Source organism: Panicum hallii, chromosome 2 (genome assembly GCF_002211085.1).
Source record: "Panicum hallii strain FIL2 chromosome 2, PHallii_v3.1, whole genome shotgun sequence".
Taxonomy (NCBI): Eukaryota; Viridiplantae; Streptophyta; class Magnoliopsida; order Poales; family Poaceae; genus Panicum; species Panicum hallii.
In genome coordinates this window covers 48,555,667-48,576,608 of record NC_038043.1, presented here as the reverse complement: position 1 = coordinate 48,576,608, position 20,942 = coordinate 48,555,667, and the positions used below count along the sequence as shown (strand labels likewise).

The 20,942-nt window shown below is 49.5% G+C and overlaps 4 protein-coding genes across 4 annotated transcripts; 2 read left to right on the top strand and 2 right to left on the bottom strand.

Moving 5' to 3' along the window:
• The first annotated feature begins 257 nt into the window (after positions 1–257).
• LOC112881888 (trafficking protein particle complex subunit 2-like protein) lies at positions 258–2,282 on the top strand. Its single transcript, XM_025946796.1, has 5 exons — positions 258–438; positions 571–667; positions 1,225–1,303; positions 1,584–1,665; positions 1,992–2,282. Exons 1-5 carry the CDS (start codon positions 406–408, stop codon positions 2,130–2,132), a joined length of 432 nt encoding a protein of 143 aa, XP_025802581.1. The 5' UTR covers positions 258–405; the 3' UTR covers positions 2,133–2,282.
• Positions 2,283–10,008: 7,726 nt separating this feature from the next.
• On the bottom strand, positions 10,009–10,867 carry LOC112882333. The gene has a single exon (XM_025947363.1). The coding sequence runs from the start codon at positions 10,724–10,726 to the stop codon at positions 10,319–10,321; it is 408 nt and encodes a 135-aa protein (XP_025803148.1). The 5' UTR covers positions 10,727–10,867; the 3' UTR covers positions 10,009–10,318.
• Positions 10,868–12,423: 1,556 nt separating this feature from the next.
• On the top strand, positions 12,424–13,559 carry LOC112882506 (chemocyanin-like). The gene is made up of 2 exons (XM_025947580.1): positions 12,424–12,775; positions 12,872–13,559. The coding sequence occupies exons 1-2, from the start codon at positions 12,586–12,588 to the stop codon at positions 13,246–13,248; spliced, it is 567 nt and encodes a 188-aa protein (XP_025803365.1). The 5' UTR covers positions 12,424–12,585; the 3' UTR covers positions 13,249–13,559.
• Positions 13,560–14,822: 1,263 nt separating this feature from the next.
• On the bottom strand, positions 14,823–16,489 carry LOC112882338 (probable aquaporin PIP2-7). The gene is made up of 4 exons (XM_025947366.1): positions 16,057–16,489; positions 15,623–15,921; positions 15,384–15,518; positions 14,823–15,269 (listed from the first exon to the last, which is right to left on the bottom strand). Exons 1-4 carry the CDS (start codon positions 16,361–16,363, stop codon positions 15,147–15,149), a joined length of 864 nt encoding a protein of 287 aa, XP_025803151.1. The 5' UTR covers positions 16,364–16,489; the 3' UTR covers positions 14,823–15,146.
• Positions 16,490–20,942: the final 4,453 nt, after the last annotated feature.

Below are 20,942 nucleotides of genomic sequence, written 5' to 3'. Positions count from 1 at the left end.
ATGTCGATTGATTCTATCTCTTTGTGAGGCAGGTTCCAAAATCTGTGAAAATATTGTTTGCCACTTGCCAGAGTACATTTTAGTTTCGTAATCTATGAAAATATGGTTTATCACCTGCCAGACTGCATTCTCAAGTGTCGTGGAATCTGAGCCTGGGGTGTGGCACTGCGTCAAGATTCGTGCAGTTTGGGGGGCGAGTTTTCGTGGGCCGCCCGATCCTTCTCTCGTTGGGTCGTCTCCCTACTCCCACACGGGCCCGATCGACCAACTGAACCGGGCAGCCCAGCGCCCCAGCCTTGCGTCCTGCGGTCTGAAGACTCCGCAGGAGGGGACGCCGTCGCCGTCCGGCAGCCACTGCCTCCGCTGCTCTCCGGCGACTGACTCGCTCCACTCCCCGGCGAAAACATGATCGTCTGCGTCGCCGTCGTCGGACACCAGGTCAGGAAACCCCGCCACGCTCACTCGCCCCTTGCGTCGGATCGTGCAGATCTGATCCGATGCAATCTCTCCGCGGACGCCACAGGAACTGAGTAGAAATCTCATCTTTTACTGTCTCCCCTGGTGGTGCAGAACAACCCGCTGTACCTGCAGAGCTTCACGGAGGCGGACGACGCCCTCAAGCTCCACCACATCGTCCACTGCTCCCTCGACGTCATCGACGAGCGAGGTAGCTAAGCATCTTTTACCCGCGCGCCACTCCGGCCGCACATCGTGGTCCAGATCTAGTGGCCTTCGTTTTAGCGCGTTGTGAGTAGCTGGGGTTTCTGCTTAGCTTTCATCAGTTGCGATTTGTGGAGAAGGTCACGTTCGTTAAAAATTGTGCGCTTGTTACTTTGAAGTTGATTGGAAGATCAATTTGGAGCTGGATCACCACAGAGGAATCAAAATATAGTCTTGCTATTGTCTGTGTACTGGAATCAAAGCGATCCAACTAAGGGAGCAGATTAAAATCATGTGGCATATGCAGACAAAAACTTGCAATTACCTTTTTTTGCAAACCTGCTTTGCGAGAAGTTGGACAAAAACTTGTCTAGATTATTAAAACGGACGAGTGTGTTGATCGCTTCCATATCATCATACTAGTCTTAGTTCGTGTAGTTTTTTCGCATATTGTGTTGGATACAAACATCAACCTTTTCCGAGTGCTGTTCTGATATCATTTTTGGTTTGCGACATGCATAGTATTTGTTTTCTTAATTGTCTCTACATTCATTCTGTTGACAGTAAACAATCCTAAAAGGAGTGCGCCTACATTGAATGAGACATTTTTGGGTCTTCTGTACCCAACTGAGAACTACAAAGTGTGAGTATCTTCCAGAATTTAGTTATTGCCTAATTTGCCTAATTTGTTTGATGACATCTGCCTCCATTAATTACTTAAACTTCCAAAATCTATTGCTTCTATGTTCAGAAATGTTTGTACTTGGATTATTCAAAAATAAGTTTAAACAATGGTTATCAATTAATATTTATGTGTCCCCTTGTTGCCCAACAAACTATTGCTGCTGAATGCACAGCCCTTCTTGATGTTGTGCTGCCAATTGCAAACCAACTGATTAATTATGATGATCTGTTGTGTGCAGGTATGGCTATTTGACAAACACGAAGGTCAAATTTATCATGGTCACGACTGATCTTGATGTCAAAGATGCAGATGCCAGAAATGTAAGCTCTTAAATAGTTTAGCTTTACCATATTTTAATGAAACATGTTAATATATGTATTGAACATGTATACATCATCCATAATATTTCATTTCACTGGGTAGTACAGAGATATCTGCGTTAGAATACAGCTGTTCAGTTTCTCAGTCAAGCACTGAAAAGCAAGTGTTCTCTGAGAAATTCTAGATGATCTGTTTCATCTTTTTGAGGATACACTGAAATGAGATTGTGTAGCCATTTTTAGTTTACATGTGATTTAATGCTTATGCTTACCTCTGCTATGTAGGTAAAAGATTTGTGTAACTGTTTCCATCTCCATTTGCACAGTTTTTCAGGAAGTTCCATGCTGCATATGTAGATGCTGTCTCGAACCCCTTCCATGTCCCAGGGAAGAAGATTGCTTCCAGAAGCTTTGGCGCAAGAGTAAGCACCATTGTGAAGTCCTTCGGTTCAGGAACAACTGGTTGAGTTGAAAGGCACTTTTGTCGGACTTCCTGTAATCAAACATGGTTCTGTCCCGCTGATTGACGATTTACTCTACATTGTGTACTACTTGTATGTTGAACGAGATTCTAGTGTGGTACTGATGAAAGAAAGATGGTTGTTCATTCATTCAAACATTGTGCTTTTTTCTTGTTCAGGGCGCCGGTTCCCCATCCTGTGTTGTTACTTCCTTTGTCTTCTTGCATGGGCTGCCTCCTGCAGTCACCTCCTGTCCACTCGTAGCTGCAGATGGTAATGGCTCTTTTCAGAGCATGGGCAGCTATGGGTGAGTTTCAGTGCTTCTGCCGTGAATGGCTTGCAAGCATAGTACTGCCGAGTTTTCCTGCATATGCATGTACATTTTATTGATGAGGAGCTAGCACCGTAGTAAGAATTTCCATGCACCTACACCGAACCTACTCTCAAAATCGGGCCGCTCTTTTTCTCTGAACCTTAAAAAAAGCTGTGTTGGTTTGGGTTGGACTTGACTTTCCTGGTCTGATCAGTCAGTCAGTCAGTCAACTGTTGCATGCCCGAACAACGAGAAGAAATCACACTTCCAGATGATTATCCTAAATTCCTAATACCAACGGGCAAATAATAATTTTGCTTGTATTTAAAAGCATGATGTTTTTGTGCATGATCTGGATCTGTCCGGCCTTGGCAGTTCACACTCACGCACAAGAGGGTGTGATAAGGTGCCACCTCACTCCGGTCCCCTGGCTCATGAGAATTGTGGCCACATGCGGCGTCAGCTTCACTGCCCGGGACAGATTGCCATCTGAAACGCACTTGTACTGACCAATAAGGCATGTCACTGCAGTGTCGGGCTGCCACTGCTCCTGTGAGCCAGCTCCCGTTGTGCCGACAGGGTGCCCAGCTGTAATTACTCGGCTCGAGGTCCGGTAATCTCCCATTACCATACTCCATATCATTTGATTAGCTCTCTACTCAAAGCTACCAAAATGTTTTTTTACGTGGATTTTGCTTCGGAATTGTTCGTCCTAAATGCAAGAACTGCATTTCTGCTGCAGTAAAGTTAGGCTTCATCAAGCGGTTATGTCTTTATGTATCCTAGCCACTTTGGATGGTTTTGGCGAGGAAAGGGCGGTTAACTGCTCACTCGGTCACTTGGCTCGTGTAAAGCGATTATGCGAAGGGCAAGGAACCCACGTTGAGGTGGGATCCATCCATATAGATTTGACAATTCGGTTTGACAAACTGCAACTGAAATCATCGAGGGTCAATTAGAAAAGGATATTTCCTTTAATATTTTGATCACATTAATACCATATTTTGCTAGCTTTATAAAAAGATTTGTTAGTTCTTAAAAATGATATGTTAATCTTTTACCAGTAAATTTACATTATCTGAACTCATCTTATTTGGGAAGTTTGTTAACTAGTTGCTAACAGAAAAACAACAGCTTGGCTACTGCTAATCACAGAGTTGCCTACTATTATAAATATATACATACTAATAAGTTTGTTTAGCCAAACATGATCTCCATTCCTTGTTGCTTTCTCTTAGGTGGCATTTGGTAGGTTTTCAGTTTCTTGAAAACCATTTTCCATTTCAGAGCCTCGAAAGAAATGTTTCTCTACTACTATTTCTATTTCTGGAAAAACCATCCGGCGGAACAAAGTTTCTATCTCTGTTTAAATGTTTAACGTTAGAATCAAGGAGAAACCTAATCCTAAGCTTTCATGGATTCTCCCTTGCATTGCAAAAGAATGAATGTTTCAGCTGGTTTCTGTTTCAAAAACCTAGATTTAGATTATTTTGGCAAGATTTTTGTGGTTTCTACTAAGTAACCGGAACTAGAAACCTTGACAAACAGACAAATGGTGTCTTTAGTCCCTTTACAACCAAAAGACATCATACACATACACAAACTAAGATTTTCACTAAGAACCCTCCTGAGGGGATGGGGGTTAGAGGGAATCAAGGAGGATTTCCAATCCCCTCCAATACTATTCAATCCCCTCTAAACCAAACAAACCCTCATGAATATAGGGATAAGTATAACATAGCATAATCAAATTAACGGCTTCTTTGAACATTAGATAAACCGAGCATCAATTCCGGTATCACAAAATCCAACATTTTCCCTATATTTCGGCAATCCTGGAATAACCATACGTATGATGTAATTTGCCAAACCTAATGTAGTTTAGAGTTTGAAACAAAACGAAGCACATAGGCCGAATTAGTTCAGAATGCAGAAACAATTAATTTGCTCAGTCACATGATGAGAAGATGATAGAATAGTGTCAATGTACAACCTTCCATCAGTTCAAATGCATTAAACTAAGGATGACAATCTTGTCTATCTTCACTAGGGTGCAAGCATCTAGAGCTCTCAAATTTCTTCACCAGTTATGCTTCAATATAGTGACTAGTGACAAAATTTCATGACCTACAATATATGCTTTAATATAGAAATTCAAGAATAAAAGTAAATCAATAGAATAAATCAAATCAATTAGATAATTGAACTCAATCAATGCTTATGTAGACAAAAAAAAAGAAATATCAAAGTTGAAAACTATTCGAGATGCTTAGCTTCTCCCTACATCCAAAAATTCTATGAGCATGGAAGCTTCTATATATCTCTCTCTACCATTTCTGAACAACATATACGCAATACAATGATAATTTTCAAAAATCAAAACAGATCCATCCGCGCATGCTAGAAATCTGACAAATAAAACACAATTCCTAGCTCGAATTCAGGAAAACAATGCTGAAATGGTGGATACAGCACAGTCCCCGATCGATGAACACCGTCGTGTGCGCATTGGAACAATTAAATACATGATCTACATGCGCTGCTTTGACGCACCAAACAGCATCATAAACTGTGTCTGATCATCCACGATGCCAATGCAATAATCAGAGATCATCAGTACTCTCCACCTAGCCCATCAATCACATCCCACAGAGCATCAGCTAGCAGATCAGGGCCACCACAGATCAGAGCATCAGAAACAGCAATCAGGGAGCACTAATCTGATCAGGAAGAGATTGATGAAGCAAACGAAAGCAAGCCTGATGGTTTATTGCAAAGAGAAAGTTGCTACACTTCTGATCAGGCTCCAGATTACGGCTCTCCTAGTGAGAGACGACTGCAAGAACAAGCACAAACCGCACAAACTTCAAGCTACCCCCTAGGGATTTGGGGTAATTACAAGCAAGCACCTCTCCCTCTCTCCTCCCCGCTCTACCTCGTCTATTCCTTCTTGTTCCTGAGGCTGAACCTCGCGAATCGCGCCGTCGCGAGGTAGATCTCGGCGATCGGGCGGTAGCGCTTCGTCCTCCGCTGACTCCCCGGCACCTCCTGCTCGTCCTCTGCCTCGTCTCCATCGCCACCGGCGCCGGGGCCGCGGGGCACGGCCAGCTCCCAGGCGGGCGCGGGCGCGGGCGGGGCGTCGTTCACGGAGCGCGGGGACGAGGATCCCGAGGCGGCGGAGGCGCCGCCCCCTCCCGTGGACGTGCTGCTCCCGCTGAGTCGCGTGAGGACCTCGGCCACGTCGAGCTCGGGCGGCGTGAACTCCTCGGGCGCGGGCGGGAGCGGCGAGGCGGCGGCCCCCTCGGGCCCCGGGCCCGGGGGCGTCGCGGCCTCCGCCGGCTGCTCCTGCTGCTGTAGGGTTTTCATGGAACGATTGGTCTGGGTGAGAGGGATGGCGTGGACGCGCGTTGGCTGATTTTGCCTGCCTGCCTCTGCCTGCGTCCGCCCCGCCCCGGCCGCGCTCTTGCGTTCTCTCTCCCGGCTCTCTAACCTCCTCCTCCTCCTCCTCCCAATTAATTTCCTTCTTTTTATTTTCTTTTCCCCTTTACCATTTTAGCCCTCTCCGTCTTGTTCGGAGCCCATTTTAGGCCGACTCGAGTGCGGCGGCAACATGGCACGGTCGTGGTTGTGTCCAGGCAACAACTTACCGTTTTGAAAATTTTGCCGCGGCCGGTCACTTCCGTTATTTACCGCCTGATCTCAGGTGTGATCCGAGTTTGAATTACTGCCTACCAGTTACCGGATCAGACTTGACCAAATTTATTTTTGGTTAGAGAGATGCAAAACTCTATCTCCAGCTTTAAAGCCTGCGCTGATATGCAAATCCGTAAAAAGATTTGAGCAGTTCTTAGTCTAGGAAGAAAAAAAACCAATTATATCACCTCCTAAGATAGACTCTCTTGGCAATCTTAGGCTGGCATCTCATAATTCGTTACGCTTCTCTACTGTCATTGGCGACTCTCACATGTGAATGAGGTATAATGCGCTCTTATCCTGAATCAACCATAATTACTTTTCCATTAATGGGTAGCATCCGAATCTTAGAGTTATTAATCTACAAACTGCATGGGTAGCCTTAAATGTATATAGGAAAAACGGTGCAAAAATTATTATCTAAGTATCCTCGATTGATGAATACCCTTAGCGTACACATCATAAACTGGGGTGTGCATGAACAACTCATTGCTCAGATCAAATCTAAATGGTCGCAAATGATATCCATAACACGAACTTCATGCGCGTTCCATACACACACCACACACAAGCTTGCTCAGATCATTATTGGTAAAGCTAATAATCAGGTCAGCATTCATCTAGATCTGTAGTCTCTTCCCATCGAGCAATAACAATGATCTTAACATAGTATAATGCCATTAAAATTCATTTGTAGCATAGCAAAGAACCACCTAGCTACTTATCCGATCAGAGAGACGACAGGCATGGCTGAAACATTTGAGATCAAATTCATGCCCAAAGGCACAAAAAAGAAGGGAGCATGTTGGCATACAATGGAAGTCTTGTACCCAAGCAAAGTCTGAAACTTATGGCTCAGTGGTCAACTAGGTAGAAAATGAATTGACTTGGACCGGCTGTCACACTTTCTAGCGATGATATAAGGTGGTACTCGCACATAACTTCTGTTTTCTATCCCTTTGCGTGTGTTTCACTCTCATTTTTCCTATACAGTTTTGGCTGGATTTCGGTGGCTTTAAGTACGGTTGGCTTAAGCATAATGACCAAATTTTGCCATCCATGCATCTGTGTGTAATCGTAAATATTTACTTAATAACGATAGTAAATATTTTTTCCCCAAAGATATTCAATAGTAAATAGCTCAGAAAAAAATTCGTGTAGCTAGCTAGAGATGACATCAGTGTTATTTGTGGAGCTGATCAGCCTTGTTCTTGTAAGTGCGGCTCTTCAATATGTCCCGTGATCAGTTTGGCAGTAGCAACGCTTTCAATCACTTCAGCATTAGTTACTATGCTTACTTAGATTAGTGGCGCATATAAGCACACCAGCGTACACCATGCAAGATTAAGCTTCGCGTCATTCACGCTGAAAAGCGCTGTTTGATTGTGGGCGGAAATTTGACATGGAATTCGTCTAAGTGAGGAATTGGACCTGGGAAACATGCATACATTTACGTACACACAATGTTTCCACGAAGGAGCCACATGTCACACGTCATGCGAATATACATATGTACGCTTGCAAGAACTGCCGAACCTTTTCATCATTTGCTTAAGTTACTGCCAAAAGATTGCTGAGAAGTGCTTATTGTGCTGACAAGTAACCATGGGAGTTGTGATTCTGCGACGGCACATTTCATACCGCTGGAAAGCTTTTTTCTTCCCTCTTCACAATCACGATGAACAACTTTTATTAGCTGCAATAGCCTTTATATATACTATGCGTCGCTGTCATCGTCTTCCATGAACTTGCTTAGCTTTGACTTTTCAGTTCCCAGTTCCTCCCGTGTTGCTGTTCCCTTTTCAGGACGGAGTTAATAAGGATGGTATCTTTTGTGTTTTATGGATTTCGTACATGGAAGAACTGAACATTATTGCCAAGATTGGATTAACTTGCAGAACTGAACATCCTTACAGGCCAACAGATTTTCCCGTTCATATACATCACGAAGAAAGCTGCTGGTTTCCAAACCTGAAAAAAATCTCCGACGACCCGCGTGAGCCGTGAGCGACTTTCGGTATGAACCGCCATTTCCTGACGTCCTTTACACCTAAAATGGCCGGTAATTAACCACCGCGTAACACTACTATTACTGACAACATTTCCCTTGCTTTACAAGATGCTAATAAGCACGCGTCATCTCAACCGGCACAGTTCTCACACCAAGTCAGAAAAGCGATGAAGCAGCAACTTATTAATTGCCTTCTTCACTTCAAATTCAGTCACGCTGAACATTCATGTATGTGTCGGTGAAGTTTCAATGCGAACATTCAGAAACATGCCATACCGAAAGACAAGCTTCAAGAGGATGCTTTAATTTGAGCAGAGATCATACAGATTAATGAATGGACAGAAAGGAGCGAGATCTCCGCCAATAAGCGCCTTGATTCCGTGGCTGCGCGACACGAACGCGCGCGCAGTAGAAAACTTGTGATCGGCACAAGATCTGCCTCCTTGCTTGGACAAATTAATCTACTGATGCCAAGTTCTATCCAAAAGAATCATCATGTCCTAGAGGGTTGATGACAGATAGAGATAGCCATCGATCCCTTCGACAGTGACGATTCGGTCGGGAGGAGGCTGCCTATCCATCCATCTCGCATATATGTGCATGTGTGGATCAGATACAGACAGTAATAAGCTAGGAAAGAACATAAGCTTACAAGTTGGAGGGATGTTATGTTAGGATTTGATTTGCCTACTTAGCAGGCATTCAGAACCGTCGTGTGCTAATTAAGTGCTAGCTAGCTCTAGCCTGATGGGGAAATCAAAAAGCTAGCTCAGATCATGAAGCTGCAGCAGGCGCACCAAGCAACAGTAGTAGAGTTATATATGCACTCAAAATAGCTAATCTCATGTGAGCCATACAAGGCTTCTTTTCTTTAAGTTCCATGGACGGAGTCCCACCATCTCCAGTCCATTTGCATTGCATCAGCAGTCATCCGGCACACAGTTTGTAGACCATCAATAGAGGTCAGGTTCTGAAAAGGATTTTCATCCAAAACAAAAGGTGACACACATGCACCGGGCTTTAAAAATCACACAGAAATTTGTTTTTTGTTCAAAAGAAATGAACAATATGGAGCCATCATATATACAATTAAGCTGGATCCTGCGCCGTCCTGTTCCTGAATCCTGAGCAAGATTAGCGTGCGTGATAAAAACCTTGATTTGGACAGAAATGTTACCTTTTTTTTTCCCAGGAGCATGCATGCCGCGGCAGATGACATGATGTATTTTCTTGGGGTTTTCTTTTCATTCTGATAATGATAATGAAAGCACTTAATCATTCACTGGTGTTCTCCACAAGAGCCAACACAAACAGCTCGTGTGCATAATAAAATACTACCGCAGCTAACGTAGTGCCTGGATACAACGACTTGATCAAGTATGAGACATCGTTGCCAATTCAAAGCTGCCAATGCATGCTAATAATTTTATAATCTGATCTCTACGATCTTCGGAGAGCTCTGATCTGCCTCCAAAGTTGAAAGCAGCCGCCAGCAAAAATGGCGTTTTGAAACGTTCCAGCACTCGCCGGAAAACGTAGCGCGCCCACCCACACCTGACACCTCCATGCTCGATCGACCTGCTAGAGCTTCGTGTTTAAAGCATGTGTACGTCTGCCTACTCTCGTATGCGTGCAAGCGAAGTTAGCTCAGGTTCAAGACAAGAGCCTCGCGTTCGCAGCTGCAGCGAGAGAAATCGTGTGGGCCTGGACAGGAATGTTCTTGGATGCTGCGATGGCGAATGGTTCAAAAAAATTTAGCGGCGCCGCGCGCGTACAGATCCCGAGGAAACATTTCGGCCATGGAGACAGGAGAAGGGGATACAAAATTCGAACTTCACAGGCCACGGAGAAGAACAGATGCTAGCTACCAAAAAGTTGGGGGGACTTCATTTCAGGATCTGGGAATATTATCTTGCTGTGGCCCAGTTCAGATTCAAAATTCGAATTCAAAACGTAGTAGCATCACTACCAACTTTCTGTACAAGCTTTGCTTAACTTTTCTTGTCTTGTTCCTGGTTCCCCCGTTCCCCTTCTTCTTCTTCTTCTCTTCCTGCTTTGAAAAGCAAAAGGACCGACATTGCAAAACAGACTCTAGAAGTCTTTAGTAATTACAGACAAGCCCTTCCTCCCACCTCCCGCCGTCCCCGTCCTCCATCTCCCTCTCCTGTCTACCCCCTAGAAGCCTAGAAAGCTCTGATCTCCGTACCTCATCGTCATCTCCGCCTCCGCCGGCGGCCCGTGACGCCGCTTCCTCTTCCTGGCGCTGCCCGCGCCGGCGCAGGCCACGGGCCTGGTGGCGCCGTAGAGCTCCGACACCAGGCGGTACCTCTTCCTCGCCCTCCTGTCCAGCTCGAGACCACCCGCCTCCTCCTCCTCCTCCCACGCCGCGGCGCCCGCGCACGTGTTCACCGACCGCGGCGATCCCGACTCCGACGCCGCCTCGTCGCCCCCGCCGCCGCTGCCGCTGAGCTGCACGAGCAGGTCCGCCGCCGCCAGCTCCGCCTCCGTGAACAGGCCACCGAGCGCGAGCCCGGGGCCGGCCTCCCACCCGCCCGCCGCGAAAGGCGCGCACGCCACGGCCATGCCCGCCTGCCTTCCTGCGGCGCGCGGGAGCGGCGGCCGGTTGGTTGCTTTGCTTGATTCCGTGGAGAGGAGAGGGAGAGGAGGAATCCGAAATTGTTGGTGTTGGCTGGGCCGATCTGGAAGAAACGGGTCGGAGCCGGGCGGGCTTTATAGCGGAACGGAACCGACTGGGTCGGTCGGGTCATCGGCCCCGCTCGCACGAATCGGCCGCGGCTGGCGCGCGGGCCCGGGTCGCGTGCTAGGGGGTGGGGACGGGCGTGGGGTGCGGGGTCACCTGACCGTTGGGTGCGAGTGGACCGGCGGGCCAACGGGAGGCTAACGCGTAGCGTGCGCGGCCTCGGTGGCGTCGTCGTCCGGATTCGGGGCCAAGGAAAGGAAGGAACCCGTGGTGGGCCGCGGGCGCCTGCGGCCTGGCGGGAGACGACGTGTGCCGCGACGGGATCGCATGGCGGGGAGGTGGTGGGCGAGCGGCCACAGGTTCAGGTTCCGTTACTACTCACTCGCTGCCAATGGTGCCACATCGCAAGCCTTCGCTTGCGTGATGTCGCTGCATGCTGTAGCAGTTAAAATAGCTGGGTATTAATTCTCAGTTAATTAAGCTGCGGATAGAGAGCGGCATCCGGATCGATCTAGCTAAGCCTGGATGTGGCTAAAACCTGCCAGAACACGGATGGCATGGGCCATTGGAACCTTGAGCTCTCAAACAACCAACACGATGGATGTGGGCCTGGCCTATGCGACCTGATCGTGGACGAGTAGCGCCAGATCGAGGAGACTGTACCGTGTGCCTTGGGAGAGATCGCGTGAAAAATAAGCCGCGAACACGTACTCAGGTGCACGCGTGGTTTCCATGCATATTGCGGGCGGAGGGTTTTTTTTATATCTGTAAACTAAAGATTCATTTCTTTAATCGCAAAAGGTGATGTGCTGCCGTCACCCGTCCTCTGCTGTTTTGCTTAACGAACGACACGTCTGACTCCTTCACGAAGCCAGCCCCGGTTTTGCGGGGAGGGTGACAAAACCAGCAGCCGAAAGCTTCGTTTAATTTGCAGCCCCAACCCCAAGGGGATGGATGGATACTCTTACGTTACGTACCTAGTCGTCGCCGTGACGGCACCAACATGGGCAAGCAAGCATGCACGCCGTGCCGTCGCGCGCGGCTCGAATGGGCGGCGCGCGCGACACGGCGCGGCCGGGAAAAGCCTGGCCTGCTGGGCGCTGGCGTGGTCCTGGGCGGCTGGACCCGTTCAGCCTCTTGCCCAGGTAACCAACCGGACGTCGTCCATATTGCCCCACGCGGCCCACGATTCCGGGAGAAAGGATTGGGCTCATTTGGGACGGAAAGCCCACTTTATATCGAAACGGATTCAGCCCATACGTGTCGATTGAAACAGTCTCATTAAGAAACTGCCGCGAAATGCTAATTTAGCAGCAGTATAAAATCAAGGCAGGCTCGTTAAGCTTTCAGTAAAGCTGGGCGTAATACCTTTACTCGAAAAATAAAATGAAGGCAGGTGAAGAAAACGGCAGCCATCTATCTACATCCAGTTTCCTTTAAAAAAACATCTATCTACATCCATGCGGCGAGCAGGAGACTTTGACCAAATACACATACTTGAACACAAACACAATCCAAATGACCATGGAACAGCAAGTATAAATATACGAACATAAAAAAAAACACAGCTTTAAGTATGCTTATAGTGGCTTCTAGCCACGACCAGCAGGCCAACCATAGACCAGTTGCCCCCAAACGCAACCACCACAGCTCCGATCCCGTTAAGCACTAGTTATATGCAGCGAAACCAATCCCGAAGCCACTCATTGTCCCCAACGCTACTTGGTCTCCCCGGCCAATCATGGGAGCCGCCTCGCTTTCATCCAGAGCGGCAGCTGCCATCCTCCTCCTTCTAGTCCTCCTTGCAGAAGCTCGACGCCATGGCGCCGGCGCGACGGAGTACACCGTCGGCGACTCGGCCGGGTGGACCATCGGCCCCAACTACCTCACCTGGTCGCAGAAGTACAACTTCACCGCCGGCGACACGCTCGGTACGTACACGTTACGCGCGCCGCAACAGCACCACACACTCCTGCTGCTGTACCCGTGTGATCTTGTAACCCTGATGTGCACGCGATCGATGGCAGTGTTCAGCTACGTGGCGGCGCAGCACGACGTGCACCGGGTGACCCAGGACGCGTTCCGGACGTGCGAGCCGGCGGCGAACCAGACGATGGGTGCGTGGGCGACGGGCCACGACCTCGTCAACCTCACCGTGCCGGGGGACTACTACTTCATCTGCAACGTCTCGGGCCACTGCCTCGGGGGCATGAAGTTCGCCGTCGCCGTGGCCGCGCCGCCCCCTCCGCCGCCGCCTCCCCCGCAGGTGTTTCTGCCGCCGCCGCCACCGCCGCCCGCGAGCTCTGCCGGCGTGTCGTCGCGGATCGCACGGCGGCGGCCCGCGTGGCCGGAGGCGGTGCGGATCCCATGCCTCGCCGCGATCGGCCTGCTGGTTCTTGCTTAGGTGTTCATCGTTCGGCAAAGAAATTCTTGCACAATTGATTGGTAGGGTTGTTGTGCCATATTTTTATTCTGGGTGATGGTTGACCTGGACCGTTTCGTTGGTTAGTTGGAATGAGCTAGCTAGCAGTGACGTGCATCTGTGCCTACGGTTGATGGAGAGCGATGACTCTGTACTGGAATTTGGCAATGCATTGCTCTTTGCGCCTTGTTATCTTTGTGGAAGCGCCAAACGGGGTCGTTCGACAGTTAATTGTTAGGAACGTGTACTCCTTAGCCTAATCACAATGGATTTCATATCACTGTTTTTAAGAATGTCACATCAGTTTGGGGGATGCATGAAACACTATGCCTCAATGGAGAGTTTCATTTCACTGTTTCCAAAGCTAACTAGTGTAATTAATGCTAGTTGATCTATTGACGCACGGGATCCCCCATGAAACAACAGCGGTCATAGTGGTCGTTTCACACTATTTCCAACGGTCTTGGAAACGAGTTAGCAGAGTGTCGTGGGGATGAAACTGGTTCCTTCTCTTCCCTCGTTAAATCAGTGCCACATCATCAAAAATACTGATGTGTTATGGTAATTAATGCTATGAAACTCGCCATGAAACCCCACTGTGATTAGCCTTACACCCGAATTTTAAGTTGCAGATATTCTAGATAGAAGTTACAACAAAAAATCACTACAACTCTGTTGAAATTGATTGTAACTCGAAATTTGGTTGTGGAGGGAGTTCTTTTCATCCGAATTTAGTCTTTGTTTCCCTTCCATGATTGCTATTTCCAAACTAGAAAGGCGAAAGAAGCAAAGAAAAAAATCAGGTGCGTGAGGAGTTTCTTACACCCGGTTTTCCGTTCTGCAGTTATTAGGCCTTAGGTTGAGTCAACTTGCTAGCTCATAGTAATCATAGCAAGGGAGTGTTTGGTTTTACAAACTAAACTTTAGTCTGTATCACATCAAATATTTGTTATATTAAACATTGACTAATTATAAAATTAATTGCACAGATGAAGGCTAATTTGCGAGATGAATCTATTAAGTATAATTAGTTTATGATTTAATAATGTGGTGCTACAGTAAACATATGCTAATGATGGATTAATTAGGCTTAATAGATTGGTCTCGCGAATTAGCGTATATCTGTGTAATTAGTTTTATAATTACCTTATGTTTAGTCCTCCTAATTAGCATCCGAAAATTCGATATGACAAGGATATTCCTCGTAACCAAACACCCTTAAGAGATACTATAATAGATCACTTCTTTAATGGTCTAACTCTTAGCACACAATTTAAGATATAGATGGATCTACGTACGAGCCTCATGTACTTTTGTAATACGTGTACGAGACTATTTTTTATCGAGAGATAGCTCATATCTTTTTCTCTCTTTCTCTCTCTTCTGTCTAGACAAAATATTATATTTTACTTCGATCTGACATGCCACCATTGGAGGAGGCCTTAAGCGGAGTACAGTTTTTTAACTGTGTAAATTTACTTTATGCGGCATACTAGTACGGCACATCAGTGCCATTTCCTCTCGGGAGAAACTTACAGTCCTATTAGTTGGAGAAGTATTCCAGACGTATGTTAATTTGTTAAGGCAGCAGTCTGTACTGTATTCTCAACAAAATACTCATAAAGCAGAACATATAAAGGACTATACATGTTCGAAGACCTTGTAGTCCCAAATAAAAAAAAACAAATGGCACGGATCGACAAGTACGCGCGCGCACCTTGACATGAAGTTCATGCAAGGATCTGCTAGCTGGAGTATTTTAATTAAACGGGACGGCAACGAATGGTTGAGCAGAGAAATCAGTTGGAGGATATAGTAGTAGTAGTAGGGAGCAGGCCGCCAGTTTCAAAAGCTTGCTTCGCCGCTGGCATGCTGACGGCTCACACCGTGGCGCTGGTGCTCCTGAAGGAGCCGAGCGCCTTGACGGCCTCCCCGCGCAGCACGAGCTTGTGGTACAGCGCCGCCGCCGTCGACCCGATCGCCGGCCCAATCCAGAAGATCCACTGCGCGTACACGTGGACATGCGCCGATCGACGGTTAGCTCCGAACCTTTATGAAGTGGAGGGAAAAAGGTATATGTATACCAGCTAGCAGTGAGTTTTCTCGGACAATCTTACGTGGTTTTTCCATGCCATGTTGTACATGACGGCGGCGCCGAGGCTCCTGGCCGGGTTGATGCCCGTGCCGGTGATGGGGATGGTCGCCAGGTGCACCACGAACACGGCGAACCCAATAGGCAGCGGCACCAGTACCTGCACACGGCCACTCCACTCGTATCAGATCAGCACACCAATCACACTACAGTTGGATCGAGAGGAGGAGATCGATGCGTTATTATTATTATTATTATTGTTACAGGGATGAAGGAGTCGCGCGCGGTGCGCTTGGGGTCGGTGGCGGAGAAGACGGTGTACACGAGGACGAACGTGCCGGCGATCTCGGCGCCGAGGGCCGACCCGACGGAGAACCCGCCGGCCACCGCGTTGGCGCCGCCGCCCAAGGCGTCGTAGAGATCGCCCCCCGCGACGCCCTTCACCATGCCCGCGCCGCAGATGGCGCCCAGGCACTGCGCCACGATGTACAGCACGGTGCGCACCAGCGACAGCTTCCGCCCCACGAACAGCCCGAACGTCACGGCCGGGTTGATGTGCCCGCCTGCACAGTGGGCACGCATGCTAGCTTGCTCATCTATCTCAATTCGTTCCATTTCCATACAGCAGCTAGCAGCAGCGTCCAGAGATACGACGACCACGGCATCGACATGCATGTACGAGCAGTGTACGTATGTACCTGAGACGCCGCCGGTGCAGTAGACGAGGATGAAGATGGTGGCGCCGAAGGACCAGGCGACGCCGAGGAACCCGACGCCGGTGCACGTCTGGAGGTTGTTGGACTGGGCCTTGTACCCGATGACGGTGGCGATGCTCACGTAGAGGAAGATGAGGGTGGCCACGAACTCGGCGATGAGCGCGCGGTACAGCGACCACTTTTTCAGCTCGCTCGTGTCCAGCACCGGCGCTGGCGGCGGGTCCCAGTACGGCACCTTCTCGGCGGCCGCCGGCTCGGCCGTCTCGATGCTCACGTCCTTCGACATCATGATCCGGCCGGTGGTGCCTTCTCTCACAGCTCAGCTCCGTGTCGCACACAGCGCTAGCTGCTAGCTAGCCTCTACTGTTATTAGGGTTCTTCTCAGAGACGCGCGGAGGGGAAGGCAATGGCCGTGGTTTAAATAGGGAAGCTAGCTAGCGAGAAGCGCCACGAAGACGGCCGAAGAAAGATATTTCAAAAGATTCTTTCCTTGTGACTCACCCGTTTCCCATGAATTTATCCTTTTTCCCGTACTTCACTAGAATTTCAAAATGAAGATGGTGAAATTCGATCGCGTCCAAGTTGATTTGCACATATGCGCTGACGTGAAAACTACACGATTGGTGTGCTCATGTGCGCGCGTGCTCTTATCCGCACATTGTTTGTTGTGCACAGTGCACGTTGAGGAACTGTTGAGGAGTCTTGCGGTACGGTGTCGGCGTGTCGCTGAAAACTGCAATTACGGCAAACTTTTTTCATTTTTTTAACGAACAAGTACGAGATTGTACCTATGTCATTGATAAAGAAGGGAGAAACTTCTTCCATTTTAGTGTAGATTCTATGGCTTCTTTTCACAACTGAAATTAGAAGGAACTACTACATTAGAATGGAATGCGAGGGCAGTTATGCGCGTCTGTTGTTTTGGTGACCGACCGGCCGGCCGGTGGCGAACTGGCAAGCTTAGCTAGTTAGCTTGCTCAGTGCTTCAAGTTCAAGGCCTCAGCGGCGCAGCGTCCCCTTCCGGCATGCGGGCGTTTTTCCCCGTTTCACCTGCTCGCCTTGCCCGATCGAGTCGGGGAGCCGGATCAGATACACTGTTTTGGCAAGGGTCCTCTTTGCGTGCGCGGGCACACTTGCCCATCAAAGTAAGATCTCCATGCTGCCACAAGCAAGGCATATCCTTTCTCCGCAAGGCTCGGGAAAGCCGGCCGGGGATCGGATCTCGATCTCCGGAGGCCCCGTGCATCAAGCAAGCTAAGCTATCTTGTTGTACTGTAGCTGTGGGGAACAAAGCCTCGGAAAAAAGCTTGTGTGGTCGCACAGTGTTCGGGCGCGACTGATGCGCCATCCACGCGAACACTTGCGCCGTGCAACAGCGACAGGTTTGCCGTGTGCCACCTAGCTCCACGTCATGTACTAACACGGCAGGCCACCCAGTAGAGATCTTTCTTACAGTACGTACTCCTAGGTAAAAAAGGCCAAAACCTTCAGATATACGTGTACATTGCTTCAAACTTATGGCCTCTGTACAGCCATCGTGTCAAAATCGTAGTGCCATGGAGCTAGATCGAGGCTGCTAGGGAGTGAATGCCAACAAAATGTCCAGAGAGCTAGCCTTAACCAACGTTCAACAGTACTGCTCCAGACTGGATGGTGGGTGCTAGTGTACACTAGCGATCGACAGCGATAATACTAAGTAGAAATAGCACACGCGCAAACTAAACCCATCCCCTACAGGAGGATGCATGCCGGTATACGACCAGCTGGCCAGGCAGCCTTTCTCCCATCCAGTATCGCCGTCACGTCGCGTCGCGCCCGGCGTCCCGTCCGGCTCCGGCGCGCTGCCCACGTCGCGGACGCCTGGCGTTTCGTCCGTTCCAAGGGAGCGCCCCCTTGTACGCTTGCCGCGCGCGTGCGCGTCGCCGTCGCCGTCGCCGCGCCCCCAGGCGAGGCCGCGCCAAGCTTGGCGTTTCCCCGGCGACGTGCGGGGGCCGGGGCCACCGCGACCGCGCCGGGTCCGTCCGGTTGCGGGGATCTGGGCTGGCGTCGACCGGCAACCGACATTTTTCTTTTTGTTCGCCCGCTTCCGGTCCGCGCCGTCCCCGTCGCCGATCGCGAGCGCCCACGTGGCTCCGTCCACCCGTCACTGTTCCGCATTCTCATCAGCGTGCGTTCCGGATCGATCCGGTGCTCGCGAGCAGCGGGTGGCTGCCGTGCCGCGGGGATAGACGCGTGGTACGGTACGGGCCGGCGAGACTGCATGCGCGGTCGCCGAGCACGTGTGCGTGCGTGGTTAGTTTCTTCCTGCTGCGATTTTATACTGCTCATCTGTCTTCTGTGGAGTGGTGCCGTGGTGGCAGTCAAAGAAACTACGACGCATATGGCTGGCGCCACATGGATACTACACTACACGAGTGGCTGTTGCCACACTCGCACCTCGCGCACATGCTCCAAAACCCAAGCTGTGGATCCGCGATCTGCGAAGAAAGGTGGTGCCGTTGTTACCGTGCCATACTGCCATCGCGTTTGTTTGGTTCGGTACTAGATGGGGGTCAGTTCATTTGGTCGCTCCGGACATCCGGTGTGGTACGACGGACACGAACGAATGCACTGCACGTGAAGGATTTAGCCACGCCACCTTCCGTTGAAATACCTAGAGCCACTTGCCTGAACTAGTATATACGCGTACATAATAGGAAACTTTTTTTTTATATATCATCCATGTTGATGCAATGTTTGATGTCACGTGCAAAGTCTTTCTAACCAAACGTTATTTTCTTCTATCTAGTTTTTTAGTTTACTGCAACTAGTATGACCACGCATGATGTCATGATATATTTAAACTGATAAGTTCATGTCATTTACTGTTAATATTCATAAATCCTACGTTTCTGCCTCATCATTCATCGGAGTATCGGCCTCATCATGGCTCGACAAAGAAGCACAGCTACGAAGAGGTAAGGTAAGAAGGCCCATGTCCATCAGTCCATGCTTTTGAGCCTGGTACCTTGCTGATCCGTTCACTTTTGTGCCTGCCCTTCTGATGGGCTACCGAATTCCCAGTTCGCTGCTGATGGGTGATGGCCCAAGCTCTTCACAAGACAAATTGGCGGCCCAACAAGTTCAGCCACACAACGTGTCCTCTCTGGCTTCCACGCTGTACTGAGAATCTGAGATACAGGGTTTGTGTTTCTCACCCCACTATATACTATAAGATATACGTACAACCATTTTGCCAGGTCATGCAGTAATCTCTCTATTTTTTTACGAGGAGTATGCTGTGTACTATCTCCGTTTTAAAGACCAATAATATCTTTAAAAATAATTATTTTTATATAGAAAATGTTACATGTTACAATAGTTGATTTTGTTATGAATAAATTAATATCATTTATATGTTATCAATATTTGTATTTTTTTCATCATCTACAGTTAAAATTTAAAAGGTTTGACTTTAAAAAAAAATCTAAAAATAACTATGTATTCTAGGATGGAGGCAGCGATACTCACAAGACGTGGAGGCCTGCACTACTTGCAAAGATAGAAATTTTAAAGAAATGGCGTGCGCTACAGCCGTAGAGGACATGCCATACTCGGACCGGAAAAGGAGAAGCAGGCAAGCAGCGGAACGAATCAAAATCAATGCCGCATGCGTATTCGGTGAGTGGCCAGGACGAACAAAAACCTCGGTTAGGTGCAACCACGCGCGACGCGTTGGAACGTTTGGGCCAATCTTACCCTGAACGGAAAACGCCGCGTGCCAGAATCGAAGCTGAAACGGCCATACCCCGTATGTGCCGCGGCTCGCGGACGCACGTAGGACGATACGATACGAAGCAGCCGAAGAAAAATCAGCAGCGAAGAGGTTGAGATGCCTCATTGTCGTGGCCGGTTTACATTTTGATGGGATGGAGTGTGGCAGTATGCTCAGCCTACGGCAGTGTGGTGGATATCGGTCGCGAGGAGGCGTAGATGCACGCATGGTCGATCGGGCGCGCGGATCGCTTCGGTTCCTCGTCTCACGAGCGACGCCACGCCGCCTGCGGGGCCAGTCAAACTCGTAACCGCCCATGCGCGCGCTTCCTAACCTAGGAAAGGATCGTATGGGAAAAGGGGTGGCGAAGACGACGACCCGGCCGCTTTTGTAGGCTTGTGGCGAGACGAGGGCCGTGCGCGCGCGGGCCCCACTCGAGCAGGAATCGGATCGAGCGGAACCAAAAACTTTTGACCGGCGCCCGCCAGGCCGGCCGGTCTTCCCACCAGCGCTCTCTCTCTCTCTCTCTCTCTCTCTCTCTCTCTCTCTCTCTCTCTCTCTCTCTCGATGGGCGGCTGGTCCTTTCGGGCACATGCACGCCCATCCGAAAGGAAGGGCCCGCGCTGCGTGCATCCATCCATATCCGGTCGAACGTGCACCGGACCGCGGACCGAGACAGCGATCACGGTGTGCGTACATGCACGTAGGCATGACGGGATCGATGCAGGCGAGCGACATCCGGCAGACCGGCACCGACCAGCAGCCAGGGGCGTGCGTCCGTCCTGCTCCCCTTGTTGTTTCCGGCATGGCCTGGCACGAGACGGGGACCGACCGATGAGCGAGCAACGGAAGAAACCCGGCGGCGCGGCGATCGTCTCGATGCCCAAACAATTACTCGCGCTGGCGGGCGGGCGGCCGACCGACGGCGGCGTGTCCCGCGAGGCGCGCGTGCGTGCTTGACCGGACCCGTCACGTCTCACAACTCGTCGAGTCGTCGTCGTAGAGTACTCTACCTGCCGGGAGTAGTACTACGTCCTCGTCTTAAGTGGCGCCGGCGGCCGGAACAGCGTGGCAAAAGACCCGTCGGCTGGCTGGATGGCTGCCTGGCAACCGC